Here is a 20,690-nt window from a genome sequence, read left to right as displayed (position 1 = left end):
GTTGACATGCGATATCATCTACAATGGACTGAGTTAGATCTGAAAAGGCTAATAATACCTCTTTCCAAAATGGGTTGCGCATTGAAATGGCTAATTCTTTGTAATGTTCAGCCCCCATGAATAAGTGGAGAGATGTGTATGATGGAGGCAAGAATGATTGGAACATTATGTAAAGTGAGACTTTCGTTACTTGGATAACAAAAGAATCTTCTTATCCATGATATTCTGAGTGATTTAGAATGTATAAAAATATCTGTTATTTTAACCCCACCATCACTGTATAATTGACACATTTGTTTCCTATTTATTTTATCAGGTTTATTGTGCCATATAAATTTATAAAAAGATCGGTTAACATCGTTCATAATTTCTAATTTTGGTTCTGGAAAAGATAAAAGCAAATAATTCAGTTTGGGTATCAATAAGGATTTTACTATCGTTACTCTCCTAAGGGAGTCAATGTTCTTTTCAACCATATCGCTATCTGACGTTTTATCTCTTTAGCCTTTTCTTGATAATTATGATTAACCATTTCAGATAATTTAACTGAAAAGTTTATGCCCAGGTACCTGAAATATCCTTCAGATATCCAGTTTGATTTGTACTCTTGTAAAATCTCTTTTTTGAAAGTTCTGTTCTTCCCAATCCATATTACTTGAGTTTTAGTTACATTAATTTTGATTCATTAAGTATTGTAAGAGCACTTTGTAAATCCTGGGTTGAACCGTTGAGTGTCAAAAGGGTATCACCTGCATATTGCAAAAGTTTAAGCGATTTCCCATTCATATGCAATCCAACTAAAGAATCCGAGTGTCGTATTAGGATACCAAGTATTTCACTGACTAACAAAAAGAGGTAGGGGGACAAAGGATCTCCCTGGCGACACCCTTGTCCTATTTCAAATCTATCTGTACAATATCCGTTAACTAATACACAAGAGGATGCATTTGCATAAAATAACTTGATCCCAATATTATCAGCTCTCCCAGTGTTATCAGCTTATGTTCAAGGAAGAATTTCCTACGAACTAAAACAAGAAACAGAAAAAGTTAAGATAACAGCCATTTCTAGCCAGACCAGAAATACACCTATAAAGGAAAAACGTGTCAAATTATACGGTTCTGTTTTTGGTTTTTATGTCATACAATGTGTCATATCTTGGGATTGTAAAAGACCTGTGCTCTGATTGTAGCGCTTCCCATTGATTGATTTTTGGATATACATTGTCTCAAAATATTACACCTATATAGTACAGTCATGGAAATGATTCTTTCCTGTTTACAGTGTTGCTTTTCTGTGCCAATTTATTCACTGTAACTTGTTTGTCAAAATTGCTGATTCGAGTTTCATCTGCCGAGGATGCACCATTTACAACTCTTTCAGACACGAGGTATTGATTCAGAAAAAAAGCAATTCTTTAGCCATAACTATAGAATTGTTCAGTCAGACTAATTCTAAAACAGGATCTGATACCACCATCGATAGCTAGCTGTGTGTGAGATCTACAATTTGCATTTAAGAGCTTATAGATCTCAAACAATACTCTCCCTTAGGTATGACTGAAATTAAAGTCAAACATAAGCATACAAAATAATGGCATGATTGTGAATTTGAAATCATCCCATTCGATGGCTTCACTGTATACAGTATGATTATTAGAGTCACAACTTTCTACCATAGCCTAGACAGCTCTTCGAATCTTTCTGCGAATTAAGATTCTAGTAGCCCAAATCCTTTCACGAATAATTTTAGAGCTTACATTGCTGTTTTAGACTATTTGAGACTCCCAGAAATGCCTTATTTTTGTTTGTTTTATGATTGATGAAGAGCGGGAGATGCAGCTATGATTTGAAGGAGACCTGCGAGAGAAGGAGATCATTAATCAAAGGTGTTGGAGATTAATAGGAAGGTCTATGTAAAGATCATGTAAGAAAAGTATGGTAACGTGAATTAAATGAAAAAAAAAGAGTTGTAGAGAACAAATACATCACTCTGAAGCAAATTCTGAAATTTACCTGTTGAGCAGTCAGAAAAAACAAGCAAAATGATTTTAGGACAGAAATTTGGGAAAAAAAATATTGATAGGTGATTGCTCAAAGAATATGGGATGTGGGCTGACAGTACATGCTAGTCGACCGACAAATACTTGTAAGAAGATATAATTGCTATATTTCCCATGCACCTGTACAGTTAGAGTAGGCACATGTGTCTTTTGGTTTGTGGATCGTTTTCACAGTTCAAGCTGAATGCTATTTGTTTCACACATCAGCGGACGAAAGTGCATATTTCCTGACAGGAAACATTAAGGCACTAAACTACAAAACCTTGACTGCAATGTCCTAACATTGCTTCAGTGTATTTTGAAACCCACGCTGAATTGTACAGGTGTATGAGAAAGAAATCACAGATTTCATATTTCAGGAGCAATTTAAAAACAAGAAATGACAAGGTACTTCATGAAAATATATCAAATCGAACCTGAAAACTTAGTCTCTCTTTTTCATCTTCATTTTTTTTTTATTCTGCCTAATACACTTAAAGTACATTTGTGTTTGCGTCAATGTCATCAATGGCATGTATGTGTGTGTCAAATTTTTGCATGTGTGTGTGTGTGTCATGCTCCTCAACTCAACGTGCACTGTGGTGATCGGCTGTTCCAAAGGTGGAGTATGGGAGGAATAATATCCCTTTATCTTGATCTCTATCAACACAAGAAACAGTGATCATGGTAATTTATACGGACAGATGCGATCATTTCTAGGGAGAGAATTTACGATTGAATTGATAAAATTGTCAGTTTTTCTCACATTTCTTTTTTAAATTAGATTCGTACACCACAATGCAGCTTTGGTGTGCATGAACAGTTTAATTTCTGTATTGCATGATCACATTATACATGTCATCTTAACAAGTCTATTGTCATAAGTTTTCTTCGTATTATCATTTTTCTTCTTTGAATCACTTCTACACCTTTCAGTGTCATTTTGGTATTAAAATGATGATGAAATCATGTTGAAATAGAGTAAGGAATTGTATTTGATATATAGCATGGTTAAAGATTTTTTCAGTCCTTTTCTTTTCATTTGGACAGTTGTGAAATAAACTCTTACTTCAAAAGAGCATATCCTCAGTTCTGTCATGTTATTTTAGTCATTACCACATATATCACATTTATAATCATTTCCCCATCTCTTTACTAAATGTAGTTCATAAGTTACACTTCATGTTGGTCAAAACAAACACAAAATAATCACAAAAAAGACGCCTCAAACTGATTTGAATATATCTCTACCTTTGCAGGTCAGTCACCTTTCATATCAACAACCAGCCGATATTTCACGAGTGCGGAGAGTGGAGACTCGTTCTTTGCCTGTTTTCGAAGTGCACCAGACCTTGATGCCACTGTTTCTACTGGTCGTTATGTCTACACGATGAATTATCTACAGAACAACCCCAATCCTCCTGTTCCACTGCTCCGTTCTCGTAATAGTGACTCTTCAATACAATTTCATCAAACATTACTCTCAGATACCAGTAATCACAAATCATTTGGTGCATTTTATTGTTCGGCCACCAAAGATGGACAGTTCACGGTGGTGCCGACAATATTTTTGCGGTCTGATGGTAAGTGTACGGAGCCCCTAAGGGGACATGGCAAGAAATGTTTTTCCTAAGTCGTTCCCTCGACTTACTAAGTCGTTCCCTCGACTTACTATGTCGTTCCCTCGACTTACGTAAGTCTTTCCCACGACTCATAAGTCGTTCCCACGACTTACGTAAGTCGTTCCCACGACTTACGTAAGTCGTTCCCTCGACTTACGTAAGTCGTTCCCACGACTTATAAGTCGTTCCCTCGACTTACGCATAATCTCATAGAGACACGCCCACAACTACGTCACAACTGTCTGCTGACCTCTAGTGGTTTGTGATTCGACAAATCAAGGTTTTGAATAAGAAAAACTTCACATGAAGGTAGTATTTCCTTTCAAATTTACGGAGATTACATTATAAAGATGAAATAGGGAATAATACACATCTAAGCGTGAAAATGTCCACATGCAGGACAGGAGGCTGGAGTTCATTTTCCTGAAATTTAGTTATAAATTAGATTGGATTGGATTATACAGCAATTGTGCCTGTCTGAATAAAAGAATCAATTCAAGTATTCTATTGATATCCCCACAATTAAAAACAAGATAGCTATTGTATGGGGGTGGAGGAGGAGCTCCCCCAGTTTTGGGGGCAACATCCACAATACTATATTCTTAACGTGCAGAGGTATCAACATACAATATTTTATAATAATGTTTTCATTTCATATACATTGTACAGCACCTTACACGAAGTAAATCATTTCTAAGCATTTTACAGCTTTACGGAAGTTTGCGAATGTGTAAAGGTCATTTGAGAATAATGCCATTTACTTATTAACTTCAAAATGGAGAGAATCCTCAGGCATGCTCCATCAAAAAAGTGAAGCTATAGGTTGAACACCTGATAGAAAGTACATGTGAAATTGATTCATCAACATTGTTTGACAAAGCAGATCCTCTTTACGGTGATTAGAAAGATGGCACATGAATCCTTCAGCACAAAACCTTATTGATACTCCAGTAACTAGATTCATTACAATTCCTGCACTTGCAAAATCCACCTTTCCAACTCTTTGGGGAGCATGCTCGCCAGAAACTCATCTTTCAGGGGCATGCATACCAAATCGGGTGCTGTTCGTTATTCCGAAGGTTCGTTAATCCGAACACACAAATTACCTATACTTAGAGGTTCTTTTAAAGTCATGAAATTCTTCCGTCGAGATGTTTTCATTGCAACTGATTGACAAATTGCCCTACATCGACGTAAATAAGCGCTGAATTGATCAGTGTTTTTTAGTAGTAGCCATGATAAAAATCATGGGCGTACATACACGAGCAGGATTCGATCCTACGACCTCCTGATCACCGGACAGGCGTCATCTCCACTAGACCACCGAGCTTTCGCCCGACAGCAAGTGTTGGTTCTAAAACACTGATCAAAAAGATGCTTATTGCTAATCAATTGCAACTTTGCAATAGATTCAGGGATAAAAGTTGCAAATTTTGCAATAGATGGCAAATGTCACAATTGCGGCTGCTTATAAATGCTGGGGGACAACTCTCCAAATTTGTTCATTTCTTGTAAAAAAACAAGAAGAAGAAAATATTCCGTACAAATTACATTTTAATGAAATGTATGATTGTGTAAGATACACCTTTAAAAAAAAAATACCCCCCCCCACATACACAAAGTGTTTAAGGGGGTATAATAGGAATCAGCGTGTGGTAGGTCGGACGGTCCGGTCTTGCGTCGTGAACTCCTTCGACAGTTTTGAAGCAATTTCAATGAAAGTGGTTACATGATGACATCGAGATGAACATATGCAAGACATGTTTTTTGTTTCGTTGGAGTAAGCGTTGCCATGGTAACCACAATTTTCCAAAAACCTTGTGGAGAGTTACTTCCACAGTATTTGAGCAACTTATTTCAAATTTGGTATGTATAATGATCTATAGGTGTAGTTATGTAAGACACACTTTGTGTTTGAACCCTACAAGGCGTTGCCGTGGTAACGGCATGTTTTCTTGAAAAATCATGTGGAATATTTCTTGAAAAATCTTGAAAAATCTTGTGGAGTGAACTACTTCCACAATTTTGAGGCAATTGAACTTAAATATGGTGTACATGATGACATTGAGGTGTAGATATGCAAGACATTATTTTTTGTTCGTTTGTTCGTTTGTCGGAGAAAGCGTTGCCATGGTAACCACAATTCCCCCCAAACATTATGGCATGAACTATTTCCAGTGTTTAAGCAATTCATTTCAAAATCAGTATATAGGGCCTACAATGATCTATAGGTGTAGTTATGCAAGACGCTCTGTGTTTGTTAACGTGTTGCCACGGTTACTGCAGCAGTCAAACTCACCAGGTACTCACAATGTGCTAAACACATGTATATATATATATATATATATATATATATATATATATATATGTTTATATATATATATATATATATATATATATATATATATACACACACACACACACACACCATAGCAAGGTCATTGCAAATTTGTGCTGGACACATTTTTCAAGAGTACAGTTGAAATTCTGTTGCCATGGAAATAGTGCATTTTGACCGTGAAATCAGGTTTAAAAATGTAGATTTAAATTCATCTGCAGTTCTTAGGAAATTCAGAAGAAATTTTGGCACATGTCGGGATGGTAACTTAGAGCTGCACAAGAAGTATTTTTAAGCAGCTGTAAGCACTAGAATGACTTTTTTTTTTTCAATTTAGATGTAAATTATGAATATGATGCATTATACGCTATACATATACACCATACCACACTAAAATTAACCTACTGTATACGCTCAATATTCTGCAAGGTATTTATCTTCATGAATTTCCCAAGACAGCTGCTACATGTATCCATGAATTTATAAAACACAAAAATATCAACTCTGACACTGACATGAGAAGGCATCTGCATACCTATTTTGTACATTCAGTATATGTGTACCTCACAATCATGAATTTAAGTACTTGCACAATTGTCTCAAAGTCTTAATAAATACTTGCTAAATATATGGCGTATACAGCATAGCAAATTAAGCTTGCTCCTCAACCCCCCCCCCCCCACCCCAACATATTAGATGATGGGCGATTGATGACAAGACATGATGGAGACACAAGACACACTATCTCTTTACAGTTTTGTCGAACATAGATACTTGTATTGTTTTCATAATGCTGAATGCTCTTATGCAATGTACACTTTTTACCAAGAACAAGACAGTGTGCACTTTCACAGATATGTAGGACCCCTACATTGTACCTCTTTTCTTTAATATTGCTCTCATATTGAATGAAATGTTCATAATATGAATGATGGTAAAGAGAAATGTGCAAAAGAAAAGCATACTAAGTACTACGAGTATGAAAAGGCAGTTAATGAGAATGCACACCTTGCTGAGTACAGAAGAGCCATTCATACACTCCTCATAATATGAAACACTGGTTACACCTACAAAAGGATAAGGGATGAGCAAATCAAAGTGTCAATATTGTTATGATATTTAAAACTAAACTATTAAAAAAATTACTAGTTTCAATAATTCATTACTGCTGATAATCCGTATGTTTCTAACATGCTGCTCTTTACATAGCTCCCTGTTCACTGTGTGATTGACTACATCAAAGCTGTGAACAAAGAGTAATGATTTCATTAGCCCTTGCTTGTGATTTTTCTATTTGTTTTTATTCTTTTTAATCAATACAGTTTAACCCCATGAATACTTAAAACTGATAAATTCAATGTTCTTTGTATCATGCTTGATTGCCAACTGGGTGACAGTCTGCTGGAAACTCTTCAGTCAACTAGCTATCCTCATGAATAGGATTACTTCACATTTTCTCATCTAAGGACATGTAGGCCCATCGCTAAATGTGTCAAAGCCTCCACATTAAAATCTGTATTCTATACCAAATGTCTTCTCTGCAGTTCAGCACGAATGAACACATACATATGTACAGTGTATGACATGAACATCTTCATGATAACATCATGCAATCACATCTGAATCACACCAAGTTTCTCTTCCCATTGCATAAACCCTATCTATCCCAGATCCTACCATCAATTTACACTGAGCTCAAAATGAACCCACATCTATGGCTGAATACATGGGCTCATGTGTGTGTTCCACACTATCAAACACTCATGCACGTCTTTTAAGCATGCTTGGTCAAAGATGTACTAATACAGCTGAATATCAATACAACCAGGTATAAAGTTAGCTTATCTACATGCAACTTATCTGCATTTGTATACTTGTGCTGTGGTCTACTCATACAAACCTGCCTTTATTAAGTTTATGGTAACCAAATGTTACATTGAAAAATAGTTCCAACATGCAGAACTGTTGATTTTGCTCAAAAGTGTATGCAAAAATTAATGCCCTAGAAATGTGTACAATTATGCTACAATATCACAATGTCAATTGGGAAACAACATATTAACAAAAAAAGATTTGCCATTGTGTTCACTATATAACTTTGTACAACTGATTAGTAATCTAATCTGCAGTTTGGTCCACAGCAGCATCTATACTGATCCTTTATGCTAGTGTGAAACAGACGCAGCTTGTTGGAAAATATGGTTTACTACGTATCTCGTAACTACCTGAAGGAACCACCCCTGGACCCATGAATGCATTACAATAAGTGGTTTATTTGCTGATAAATCAAATTCAGTGCCATCTTGCCACAGCACAGGTTCACCTGCCCCCTGGTGGTGCTTCACAATAAACAAGGTCAACATCATCATAATTTTAACCAGTACTTATTTAAGAACTTTTTTTTTACCACCGAGAAACATGAAATGTCTCGCAATATACCTTGGCAGTTTTGAGTTCAACGATGTTCATTATCACAACAGTGAAAGGATGGTGATGTGTCTCATTATCCGTGCTAATACTGCAGAATAAATGAGTTTCATCAGGGGCAAAATATCCAGAGGACTCTTCAATATCTTTGAAAAGCACAATGTGCTATTATTGTAATTATCACACCTGGATGCATTTCATGTAGCCGAGTTTATTACTGCCCATGCACTTGTTAAAGCAGACTGAAACACTGCTTGCTTCGTGTTTCCCTTGCTTTTTAAGGGTGATGACCTCAGCCTGATGAAATGTGTTTAACAAATCAGCGCCTTGTTTTGTTTGCACATTTCCTCATTGTTGACAGCGAGCTGTTAACCCTTTGCAGTGTATACCATCTCCTGACGTCAAGTTTGGCCTGTCTACCCTCAGCTGCCATTCCCCTTGATTCACAGAAGTTATACCTGTACATGATATAAGAAATATTGCAGAAATAAGAAATAGAAAATAAAAATGGCAACATTGCACTCAAAAAGTCATTTTGTGGAGAAATTTGAATGTCCAAACTCTTTTAAATAGTAAACACAATATAAGCTATTACTGTACAAAACACTCCTTTCATTATTGGTAAATTTGTGTTATGTAAATTTCATTGCATCCTTTTTGCTTACAATCTTGAATGAATTGCTGTGAAGTCTTCTTTATTCATAACTATGCCATGCTGTACATTTTCTTGTTCAGGAGGATGAAGTCACAGATGTACAAGTATCCTGAAATGAGAAGTCATATCAGAAGTTATTCTAATACAATACAGACAGATTCCAACAAATCAATCTATAAACATTTCAAGCTGTGAGGTTCTTAACTTTTCATTCTATTAAATTTGATCCCTCAAAAGCCAATATCTTTTTGTAGCCGAATCTATTTCTTAAGTCCAAATAAATTCGACTTAGGCAAGGTTGACTGTACATCAATCCATCAGCCCCCAGTCATATTCATATGCAGACATGTACAAATATCTATTTTTTAAATACTTTATATACATTGTACATCCTATATCCATCAGGCCCTCATGTGCCCTGCCTATTGCAAGCACTCTCCTCAGAAGCGGATCTAGAGGGGGGTTGGGGGGGGGGGGGTTGGGTTGGGGGGGGGGGGTTGCAACCCCCCCCCCCAAAAAAAAAAAAAAAAAAATCTGGGGACCATTTTTTTTTAATCTTATCTTTTTTTTAAACTTGTAATTTTATTTTTTTTCTATTTATGGCAATGACCTCTATACCAAAAATAGTGGTGTTTTAGATGCAAGAAAACGCCATTTTCACACACAGATTTTCAAAAATTCTCCATACTGTGGGAGGGGGGACACCCCCTCCCACACCCTCTTATCTTTTTTTTTAAAACTTGTAATTTTATTTTATTTTCACACACAGATTTTCAAAAATTCTCCATACTGTGGGAGGGGGGACACCCCCCTCCCACACCCTCTTATCTTTTTTTTTAAAACTTGTAATTTTATTTTTTTCTATTTATGGCAATGACCTCTATACCAAAAATAGTGGTGTTTTAGATGCAAGAAAACGCCATTTTCACACACAGATTTTCAAAAATTCTCCATACTGTGGCAGGGGGGGACACCCCCCTCCCACACCCTCCCCCCTCGCTCGCTCCGCTCGCTCGGGCTCGGTCGCTACGCTCCCTCGCATACCACCCCCAACCCCCCCCCCTTTATAAAAAGATAGATCCGCCCCTGCTCCTCTCATGTTTCTTCATCCCCTAAATCCAGGGGTAACTGTGACTTGGGGCTTGAGTAGGTCTACATACAACTATACTATACGGTGGCACACACCTTTTATTGAAAGAAGTAGAGTAGGCCTACTACCCGATATGCAAACTCTGGTATCAAATTGGTAAGTGTCCATAATACCATTTGTTTTAATGCATTTTAACAAGGACTCTTTGTTCTTTCCACAAACAAAGAAGTCAGTTTGTTGTACTCATACGTGTATCTATGACTCCAAGTAAATCACTGGAATTCCAGGCCATTGTAGCTTTCGAATACCCCTTCAACCACTTGTTTTCAACAAAAACACTGATAAATATTTTTGCTTGGATATCCTACAGTCAGTTTGCTGATCTTATCGTACGCTTCTTGTCTGAAATGTCTGGTGGCTGTAGACCTACACATTGTATTACAAAACTTAAGGTTTTACTGGCACTACAGTACCGTCATTGCATCTCTGAGTCTGATCACTTTCAGCTACTTGCTATGGATATGGTACAATATTTCTCTTCCCTCCCCCCCACACCCCCCACACCCCCCCACACCCCCCCCCCAAAAAAAAGAACCCAGATGTACTTCGCCTTTGTTCATTGTAAGTCCTAGCTTTTCATTGATCCAGCAAGTCAACACTAAATTGGGCAAGCTTTCGTGTCGCATGGACAGTATATAACTACGAAATAACTAGAATACATCATGCATGATCTGTAGGGCCTAGTTTTATACGTGTACAGGAGGGGAATGAAGCCAAGGGGGTGGGGTAGGCCTAAGTATATGGTATTAATTAACTAGGTACTGGTATGTACCAGGTAGTCCTTTAGGCGTAGCCGTAAGCCTAGCATTACATGTAGCACTTAATCACGGATCACCATGCACCAGCACTCTACCGATAGCTCCTGAATCCTGCTTGAAAGCAGCGGTTTTTGACAATGAACATTATTTTCACATCTTTTTCACACTTTCATACTTCCAGAAAGTCTAGTTGATATTGATTTTTTTTTCTTTCAAATCTAACCTATACTGTCAGGGGCGGATCCAGGGAGGACAGCAACCGGCGTACGCCCCCCCTTTATTTTTTGTTGAAACAAAAGAAATAAAAAGAAAAAAATGGGGGGAGGGGTGCGTGCGCCCCCCCTTTATTTTTGTAAACACGCCCCCTCTTTACGGAATTCCTGGATCCGCCCCTGACTGTATACTAGACATAGAGCCCTGGCAGCAGAAAAAAAAAGGAGCTTGCCAATGCAACAACAAAAATGCCAACACAAAATGCTATGTGTGGGACTATTATCGATGAACTTTGTCAGTTCTAGGAAACACAAGTTTCTCATTTTCACGAAAATTCTTATAAAAATTAAGTCTAGGGAAATAGCTCTTTTTAATACAAGAGAAAATGAGCAATGAATGGGATCAAAATCGACAATTTTTCAACTTACTCTGTTTTGAATCACCAGCGATCGCACAGCAGACCTCAACCGCAGGAGAGACTCGACTCAACACATTGAGCTATGGAGCATTTTTATGCATGAATTAGTAAGTCGAGGGAACGACTTACGTAAGTCGAGGGAACGACTTAGTAAGTCGTGGGAACGACTTACGTAAGTCGAGGGAACGACTTATAAGTCGAGGGAACGACTTATAAGTCGAGGGAACGACTTATAAGTCGAGGGAACGACTTACTAAGAAGTAGTAAGTCGTGGGAACGACTTAGGCTCCGTAAGTCGTGGGAACGACTTAGTAAGTCGAGGGAACGACTTAGTAAGTCGTGGGAACGACTTAGTAAGTCGAGGGAACGACTTGGGGGGGGGGGACATTTCTTGCCATGTCCCCTTACGGGCTCCGTATTTACGTGTGAAGAAGTCAAAATATTCTCTCACATTGACAGATGTCATATACAACAGTGAATACACCTTTGATTGTTCCAGTGTATTCATTCGTGAAGTATGAGTTCTCTTCATTTTGTCTGTCCTTTATACAACTGAAATTTGTCACATGTAATTGCTGATCTACGTTTTTAACAAACATGCTGGACAAAGGAACCAGCGGGAATCGAATCTGTCATCTACTGCTTTCCGGGCAGGGACACTATTACCACCAGGCTACACCTGGTTGCCGGCACTGGGACAATGAACTTGAATCAATACCCAAGCCCCAAAAATTCCAACATTGCTATAATAAGTAGACCAATGCGGACAGGAGGCATTTTAAATGAAAGCAAGAGATTATAAAGCAGAGGGGTGAGAAGTGTGAGTTTTTTTTTTCTTTGTCTGCCCTCTGTACAAAAGAAACGTGTCAGGGAAATTTCGAAGATTGATTAACCTTCCGAGTCAAACGTACCAGGAGAAGTACTAGTTTCTTTATTAATTTGTCAAACATCTTGTCAAATGCATGTGCTTTAATTGTTGCAGCTAGGTTTGTTCCAGCAGAAGGCAGATTTTCAAAGACTGTGAATGCTGGGGATGTGAATGTTACAGTGGACTTCTCACCAGTGCCACCCATCAGTGATAAAGAAAGAAACTGGAGACATAATGGGACGATCGATATGGATGACCTGCTGTTAAAATACACTGGAGCAACATCAAATTATACCATTGTGGGAGAAGTCACACCAACAGATGGTGGGGTGTATGAACTACACCTGAAAGGCGAGAGAGGTTCCGCTAGAGCTGGCTTGATGCGACTCATTGTGAGAGGTAGGATGATCACGACTGTAATGCCTGATATATGAACATTCGCTGATTATCACAATTGATTATTAAGTTTAAAATCAACATTTATGAAACATTTTACCACATCTTTCATTGGAAAATAGAGTATGTAAGGAGAAGCTCGGGCAAAATGATGTAAATTGAAATGATGATGGAATTACTTATATGAAAGATGAAGAAAGATGTGAGTCTTTTGACATTTTTGTCATAATCCCACTATGATAAATTTTCCATTTCATAATAAAGAAAACGAGGAATTTCATCACTGGGGAATAATGGGAAAAACTTGACGATGTTCTGCAACCTTAATAGATTGTCCAGCTGGTCGCCACGATGTACTTGGTGGATGTCTTCAGGCCTGTCAGTCTTGCTACAATGGAGGCATCTGTCACAGTAAGACGGGAGAGTGTGTTTGTCCTCCTGGATTCATGGGAGATCAGTGTGAACAATGTAAGTACAACGCTAAAAAATCTTTCTGACTCAGAATTACTGGATCCTTTTTATATTTTATTCTGTAGAAGATAGACAAGCACTTGTGGCTTGATCTTGGTAAAGGGATGGTGTAGTATTGGTGGAGACGAGGATTGGGCTTTCAACATTTTGCGAGATATACCAAGGAAAAAAAAAACTTACGAAATGGTACAGAGCATACCATTCTAAGAGGAATTCAAAGTTTATTTAATATTTTGACATGGCTGAAACATCTAAATCAAAGTAAAACAAAGGGATCGCAATAAAAGACGGGTTGCACATCTCATTAGGATTGTTCTGTTTTGGATATCTCAGCCATTTCAAAAAAAAAAAAAAAATCATGAAATAAACGGTAAATTCCTCTTGGAATTACATACTCTTTCATATTTTATAAGAGATTTCTCGTTATCTCACCAAAAATGTTAGAAACGTGAAGTTATAACCTTGACCAAAACTATACGATCCAAAACTATACGATAAGATATAAAGTAGTCACATCCCCTTTAAGAGATGTATATATATATATATATATATATATATATATATATATTATATATAACACAATTCAATCCTTGAGACGTTGCAGTAGCATGATTTCTATACTGTTTATGCTGTGGTAATTTTAAATTACATGTGGTTTTCATCTACTGAAAGGTTGACTTACTGGTTGATTGATTGATGTGATAGATTGATGTTCTTTTTATATTCTGCTTGAAGTATTGTAGTGGCAAAGTGTCAAAGTATACGAGTCGAGCATATAATTTTGACAAAGGAAACCATGAGGTGCAGGATATTCAAACTATCATGATCATTACATTAAAGAGGTCATGAGTTGCTCTCCATTACCAAAAGACAAAACAAAACAAAACAAAACAAAACAAAACAAAATAAAAGAACGGAAAACAAAACAACCAGGAAAACAAATTGCTCACTATGTCATGCATACACATAGAAGTGAAAGAATAACACAGGACACCAGCATAAGTAGAGCATTGGTGGTAATGGTGGCCTCAATGAGAAATAATAAAGTAAGGCTGAAGTTCCAGACCTGTGCTCAGCCATCCTTACCTTTCGTTAGGTTAATGATTCATTCAGTGTTGTGGTCTAACTTATTTATTTAAAGGGGAAATCCAGTCCAAATATACGTTGTCTGATGAGAAAGAGTAGAATATTAAATCAACGGCATAATTTTGATCGAAACTGGAAAAAAAATAAGGGAGTTATGACATATTGAATTTCGCTATTTTTTGGGGAAACAGTTCTTGAACAGTCAATATGAATATGCAAATGGAAAGTGAGCATGTCATCCCCAACAACTTACCATATAGTTTCTACATAAAATTGTGAAATGTCCAGTTTTTCATTCTAATGCAATTATGCCCGAGGCTCAAATCCCTGTTTATCTACCTGATCACTATTCTGAAGTTATTCAACCAGGAATAGCATCACTTCTCAGACATCAATGACAGAAACATTGAATTTTCGTCATCTTTTTGTACACGATCAATGGAAAATTGTGAGGGTACAACATGGTTAGCTCACTCATTTACATATTCGTATCCACTGTATAAAAACAGTTTTTGAGAAATTAGCAAAAAACTTCAAAATGACATAACATCCTTATTTTTCATCCGATTTCAGTTATTTTCTTAAAGGTTGAACTCGTAAGATTTTACTTTTTTTTTATCAGAATAACTTATATTTTGACTGGATTTCCTCTTTAATAAAGCTGTGTAGAAATCCTTCATGCCAAGTTAAAGACAACCTAAATGACAAAAGTAACCATCACTTTTAAAAAGTAGAATTCTCACAGAAATAGAAAAGAGAGTATGAGTGTAATAATTTCTCAAAACAATGGCATGACGTGCAACTATGATTTTGAGCAACTCATATGAGATAAATCTATTTTCTTTTTGAAATCATAAAAATTGATTTCATTGCATAGGGCTTCATTTTTCTGACGAAAGTATTCATTGCTTCACAATTCTTGAATGCTATAAATTACAGAACACAATTTCTTCTCTTTTTGATAAGAATAATTTTCTTTGAAACAGATTTAACATTTAACTTTCTATAACCTTCTAGCTAATAATTGTGTGGCTATATGAAACATTCATTACTCTGGGTCATCTCTTAAAGTAGTAAATGAATACAGACTTGCCAATTTGCCTTTGTTGTGTACATACAGTGTGCGGGGGTAATCGCCATGGGCAAGGTTGTGAGTATCGCTGCGATTACAACAGCGATGACCAGACAGCATGCAGAGGTCTGCAGGTATGTGTGCCAGACCCTTATGGATGCTCTTGTACACCTGGATACAAAGGCATTAACTGTACACAAGGTGAGGCTGATTCAGATTTTTTTTTTTTTTTTTTTTGCAGCAGTAGACCGATAGTTGTTTAGATTTCAAGTTGTTAACAAATGTTTTCAAATAATTTCTTACATACGAGCAGAGACAACTACCTGTACTGTAGTCAGCCAAATTCTTCAAGATTTAATTGTTGATGATCACGGCCAATGTGTTACTTCATACCATCGATTCATATAGTTATGCTTACAGGATAGGAAGAGGAATATGTGCATTCTCTCAGAGATTAACTTGATTTAACAGTTAACAAATTCAATTTTGGGAAAGTGTATAAAATGTTACAATTGTGCTGAGATAACATCGATACAATATACTGGTAATATGGTTAATCCAAAGAAATATCACAAGGTAGATTAACTGTCATAATTCTGCGGCCCATATTATACTAGGTGTTTCAAAAAACATTTCCCACTTTTGATCATTAATAGTCTAAAGACTACTCATCCGATAAAACTGTCATTGATATGAGTAATAGCTGAATAGTGTACAATTTTGTTGGGTGTAATTTGGATGTGAAAGCATGAATCAGTTTCATTAAATCTAAGATTGATTTTGAAGTAAGGTTTCAGACTTTGGTCAAATTTTAACCCTCTGTGCAAAAATTAACTTTGCACAGGAACCAATGATGTGTATGTGAGTGTGTGCTGACAATGGCCCTGAACAATGGACATACCTGAACCACCTGTTGACTAGGCGTCAGTCTCGCGCTCCCAGGCACATAAATGCTTAATCAATAATTCATGTGGATTACCCTGGGCACTGCTAGTCTGAAATCATGCACGGTAAAGGATAAAATGCATGCACATGGAAAAAGTAAGCCGTGCTTCCATGTGCTCGCAAACACCACGTTTCATTCCAGCTGGCAATCATTTTCAAGGTTTGCTTCACAAAGTCATATCACTAAATCTGGGATATAAATAAGCATAATGATCTAAAGTTCTTCCTCTTAATACAACTGTCTACTAATAGTCTGACAAATTTGTCGCTTTTTCGATAAAAAGAGATCATTTTTGGTAAAGAGTTCAGCAGCATTTTTTCATTGGGACGATTTGTTTCACAGTAGATTTATTTAAGGCTCCATATACACAAGTGTATACTCTAATTGATTTTCTTTGTTTCCTGTCACCATGTTTACGACAGAACAGAAGGTAATCATTGTAATTTCGTTTTTCAGAAGTAGGGAGAGCACTACTGTTGCCACTCAACGACAGTATCAGCAGGCTTTTGACTTTACACAGATACTGCCAGAGGCTGAATAAAGACCAGGGCCCCGTTGCAAGAAAGTTGCAATCAATTGCAAATAATTGCTAATTTTGAAACAACCATTCTGATTGGCTCAGGGTCTGCCCTATTAAGAAGACATGCATGCAACAATGATTTTGATTGGCCAGTGACAATCAGTTGCAAGTTGCGTTTAAACGCAAAGTTTCTAGCAACGGGGCCCAGTTGTGATAGTGGAATTTCTCATGAATAAATAACGAAGCATTCAAACGCTGGCCATTGTTCAGGACCATTGTCAGGGTGTTAACCACACACTCCCATACACACCCATTGACCCCTGTGCAAAGTGAACGTTTTGTACAGAGGGTTGAAAATAGAGCAAAATCTGGAACCTAACTGTGAAATCAATCATGGATTTCATGAAATAGATTTATGCTTTCATATCTAAACCACAACGGCGTAGCCAGGATTTCATCTTGGGGGGGGGGCGGTTAGTCTGCGAGGGAGCGAAGCGACCGAGCCCGAGCGAGCGGAGCGAGCGAGGGGGGGGGGGGGGATGGTGTGTGAGGGGGGTGTCCCCCTCCCACGGTAAGAACTTTTTGCATTTTGATGTTGTAAATGGTGCAATTTGATGCATGTTTTTGCGCGTTTTATCGACAGTCCCATTTGTTTAAGGTAGCAGTATTCCCTATTTTCCTATATGCTATGTATTATGTACGAGGGCTGCATGCAAATCAAGCAATGCTTAAGCTGTAGCCCTTCTGCGTTATTCATTGCATCACTGTTCTGTTGGACATTTATATGTACAGGCAATGAAGAAATGTATTACTGTATATTCTAAAGGTAATGAAAAAATTAATTTTGTTAGCAACTAATGTTCATGTATATCCATTTATATGTATGGTACCATTAATGTATATGATATATGTTTATGTATCTGCATGAGCAATGATATAATGCAGGAACCAATAAAATCAAATCAAATCAAAATCAAATCAAATCAGTATATTTTGATGTAGATTATTATTGAACAATTTGCCTATAAAACGGTATAATTTAAATACACTTCTTTATTAATTCTTTTCACTGCGTATCATGAACGCGACTGAACCCGAGCGAGCGGAGCGAACGAGGGAGAGGGGTGTCCCCCTCCCACGGTTAGAACTTTTTGCATTTTGATGTTGCAAATGGTGCAATTTCATGCATGTTTTTGCGCGTTTTATCGACGTGAAACAGTCCCAGTACGTGTATATTTTGATGCAGATTATTACTGAACAATTTGCCTATAAAATGGTATAGTTTAAATACACTTCTTGTATTAATTCTTTTCACTGAATATCATGAACTCGACTGAACCCGAGCGAGCGGAGCGAACGAGGGGGAGGGGAGGGTGTGGGAGGGGGTGTCCACCCTCCCACGGTGAGAACTTTTTGCATTTTGATGTTGCAAATGGTGCAATTTTATGCATGTTTTTGCGTGTTTTAACGAGTTGAAACAGTCCCACTTGTTTAAGGTTGCAGTATATTTTGATGTAGATTATTATTGAACAATTTGCCTATAAAATGGTATAATTCAAATACACTTCTTGTATTAATTCTTTTCACTGAATATCATGAACGAGACTGAACCCGAGCGAGCGGAGCGAGCGAGGGGGAGGGGAGGGTGTGGGAGGGGGTGTCCCCCTCCCACGGTAAGAACTTTTTGCATTTTGATGTTGTAAATGGTGCAATTTGATTCATGTTTTTGTGCGTTTTATCGACGTGAAACAGTCCCACTTGTTTAAGGTAGCAGTACATATTTGATGTAGATTATTATTGAACAATTTGCCTATAAAATGGTATCCTTTAAATAATCGTCTTGTATTAATTCTTACACTGAATATCATGAACGCTGTCTGTTCAGCAATCAACAGAAAAAGCATGCACACGAGGGTGTAGATAGGGGCATATCCCCTCCCACACGAAAGTGATTTTTGCCTTTTCCGACCTGAAATTCAGCGATCTGGTGCAACTTTTTGGTGCACTACTTTTTCTTCGAAGTGTTAAAATCACGGAATTTAGCTCTTATTCCGAATGTGCATCATCTGTGTGTTTGTACCATGTCTAGTGAGGTAGAGCTTAGGGGAAGGGGGATTCCTCCTCCCGCTCGCGGAGCTTTTGCGTTTTTAGAATTGAAATAAAGCGATCTGGGCACACTTTTTTTTTGGAAAATTCGGAAATTGTCATTCCCAAAAATGTACCAAGTCTATCGTGGGTGACAAGCAATGAATGGGTGGAAAGATACCTCTCCCATATTCAAGGGAGCTTTTTTTTTTCCAGGTTTAAGCTTTTAGAACTGAAATTCAACAATCTGGCACAGAATTTAAATACACTTCTTTATTAATTCTTTTCACTGAATATCATGAACGCGACTGAACCCGAGCGAGCGGAGCGAACGAGGGAGAGGGGAGGGTGTGGGAGGGGGTGTCCCCCTCCCACGGTAGAACTTTTTGTATTTTGATGTTGCAAATGGTGCAATTTCATGCATGTTTTTGCGCGTTTTATCGACGTGAAACAGTCCCACTTGTTTAAGGTAGCAGTACGTGTATATTTTGATGTAGATTATTACTGAACAATTTGCCTATAAAATGATATAGTTTAAATACACGTCTTGTATTAATTCTTTTCACTGAATATCATGAACGCGACTGAACCCGAGCGAGCGGAGCGAACGAGGGGAGGGGAGGGTGTGGGAGGGGGTGTCCCCCCTCCCAGGGTGAGAACTTTTTGCATTTTGATGTTGCAAATGGTGCAATTGTATGCATGTTTTTGCGTGTTTTAACGAGTTGAAACAGTCCCACTTGTTTAAGGTTGCAGTATATTTTGATGTAGATTATTATTGAACAATTTGCCTATAAAATGGTATAATTCAAATACACTTCTTGTATTAATTCTTTTCACTGAATATCATGAACGAGACTGAACCCGAGCGAGCGGAGCGAGCGAGGGGGAGGGGAGGGTGTGGGAGGGGGTGTTCCCCTCCCACGGTAAGAACTTTTTGCATTTTGATGTTGTAAATGGTGCAATTTGATTCATGTTTTTGTGCGTTTTATCGACGTGAAACAGTCCCACTTGTTTAAGGTAGCAGTATATTTTGATGTAGATTATTATTGAACAATTTGCCTATAAAATGGTATCCTTTAAATAATCGTCTTGTATTAATTCTTACACTGAATATCATGAACGCTGTCTGTTCAGCAATCAACAGAAAAAGCATGCACACGAGGGTGTAGATAGGGGCATATCCCCTCCCACACGAAAGTGATTTTTGCCTTTTCCGACCTGAAATTCAGCGATCTGGTGCAAATTTTTGGTGCACTACTTTTTCTTCGAAGTGTTAAAATCACGGAATTTAGCTCTTATTCCGAATGTGCATCATCTGTGTGTATGTACCGTGTCTAGTGAGGTAGAGCTTAGGGGAAGGGGGATTCCTCCTCCCGCTCGCGGAGCTTTTGCGTTTTTAGAATTGAAATAAAGCGATCTGGGCACACTTTTTTTTTTGGAAAATTCGGAAATTGTCATTCCCAAAAATGTACCAAGTCTATAGTGGGTAACAAGCAATGAATGGGTGGCAAGATACCTCTCCCATATTCAAGGGAGCTTTTTTTTTTTTTTTTCCAGGTTTAAGCTATTAGAACTGAAATTCAACAATCTGGCACAGAATTTAAATACACTTCTTTATTAATTC

General features: G+C 37.6%; 1 protein-coding gene across 1 annotated transcript in view; it reads left to right on the top strand.

The window, feature by feature from the left end:
* The window catches only part of LOC140237173 (uncharacterized), a 68,016-nt gene that overhangs the window by 15,087 nt on the left and 32,239 nt on the right, over positions 1–20,690 (top strand). The window contains exons 4-7 of the mRNA XM_072317114.1: positions 3,301–3,624; positions 12,605–12,889; positions 13,217–13,354; positions 15,564–15,716. Of these exons, the coding sequence (XP_072173215.1) occupies positions 3,301–3,624; positions 12,605–12,889; positions 13,217–13,354; positions 15,564–15,716 (900 nt within the window). The remainder of the gene's footprint in view (positions 1–3,300; positions 3,625–12,604; positions 12,890–13,216; positions 13,355–15,563; positions 15,717–20,690) is intronic.

Source organism: Diadema setosum, chromosome 13 (genome assembly GCF_964275005.1).
Source record: "Diadema setosum chromosome 13, eeDiaSeto1, whole genome shotgun sequence".
NCBI classification, from domain to species: Eukaryota; Metazoa; Echinodermata; class Echinoidea; order Diadematoida; family Diadematidae; genus Diadema; species Diadema setosum.
Note: the sequence above shows the minus strand (reverse complement) of the source record. Positions and strands in the feature narration are given on the sequence as shown.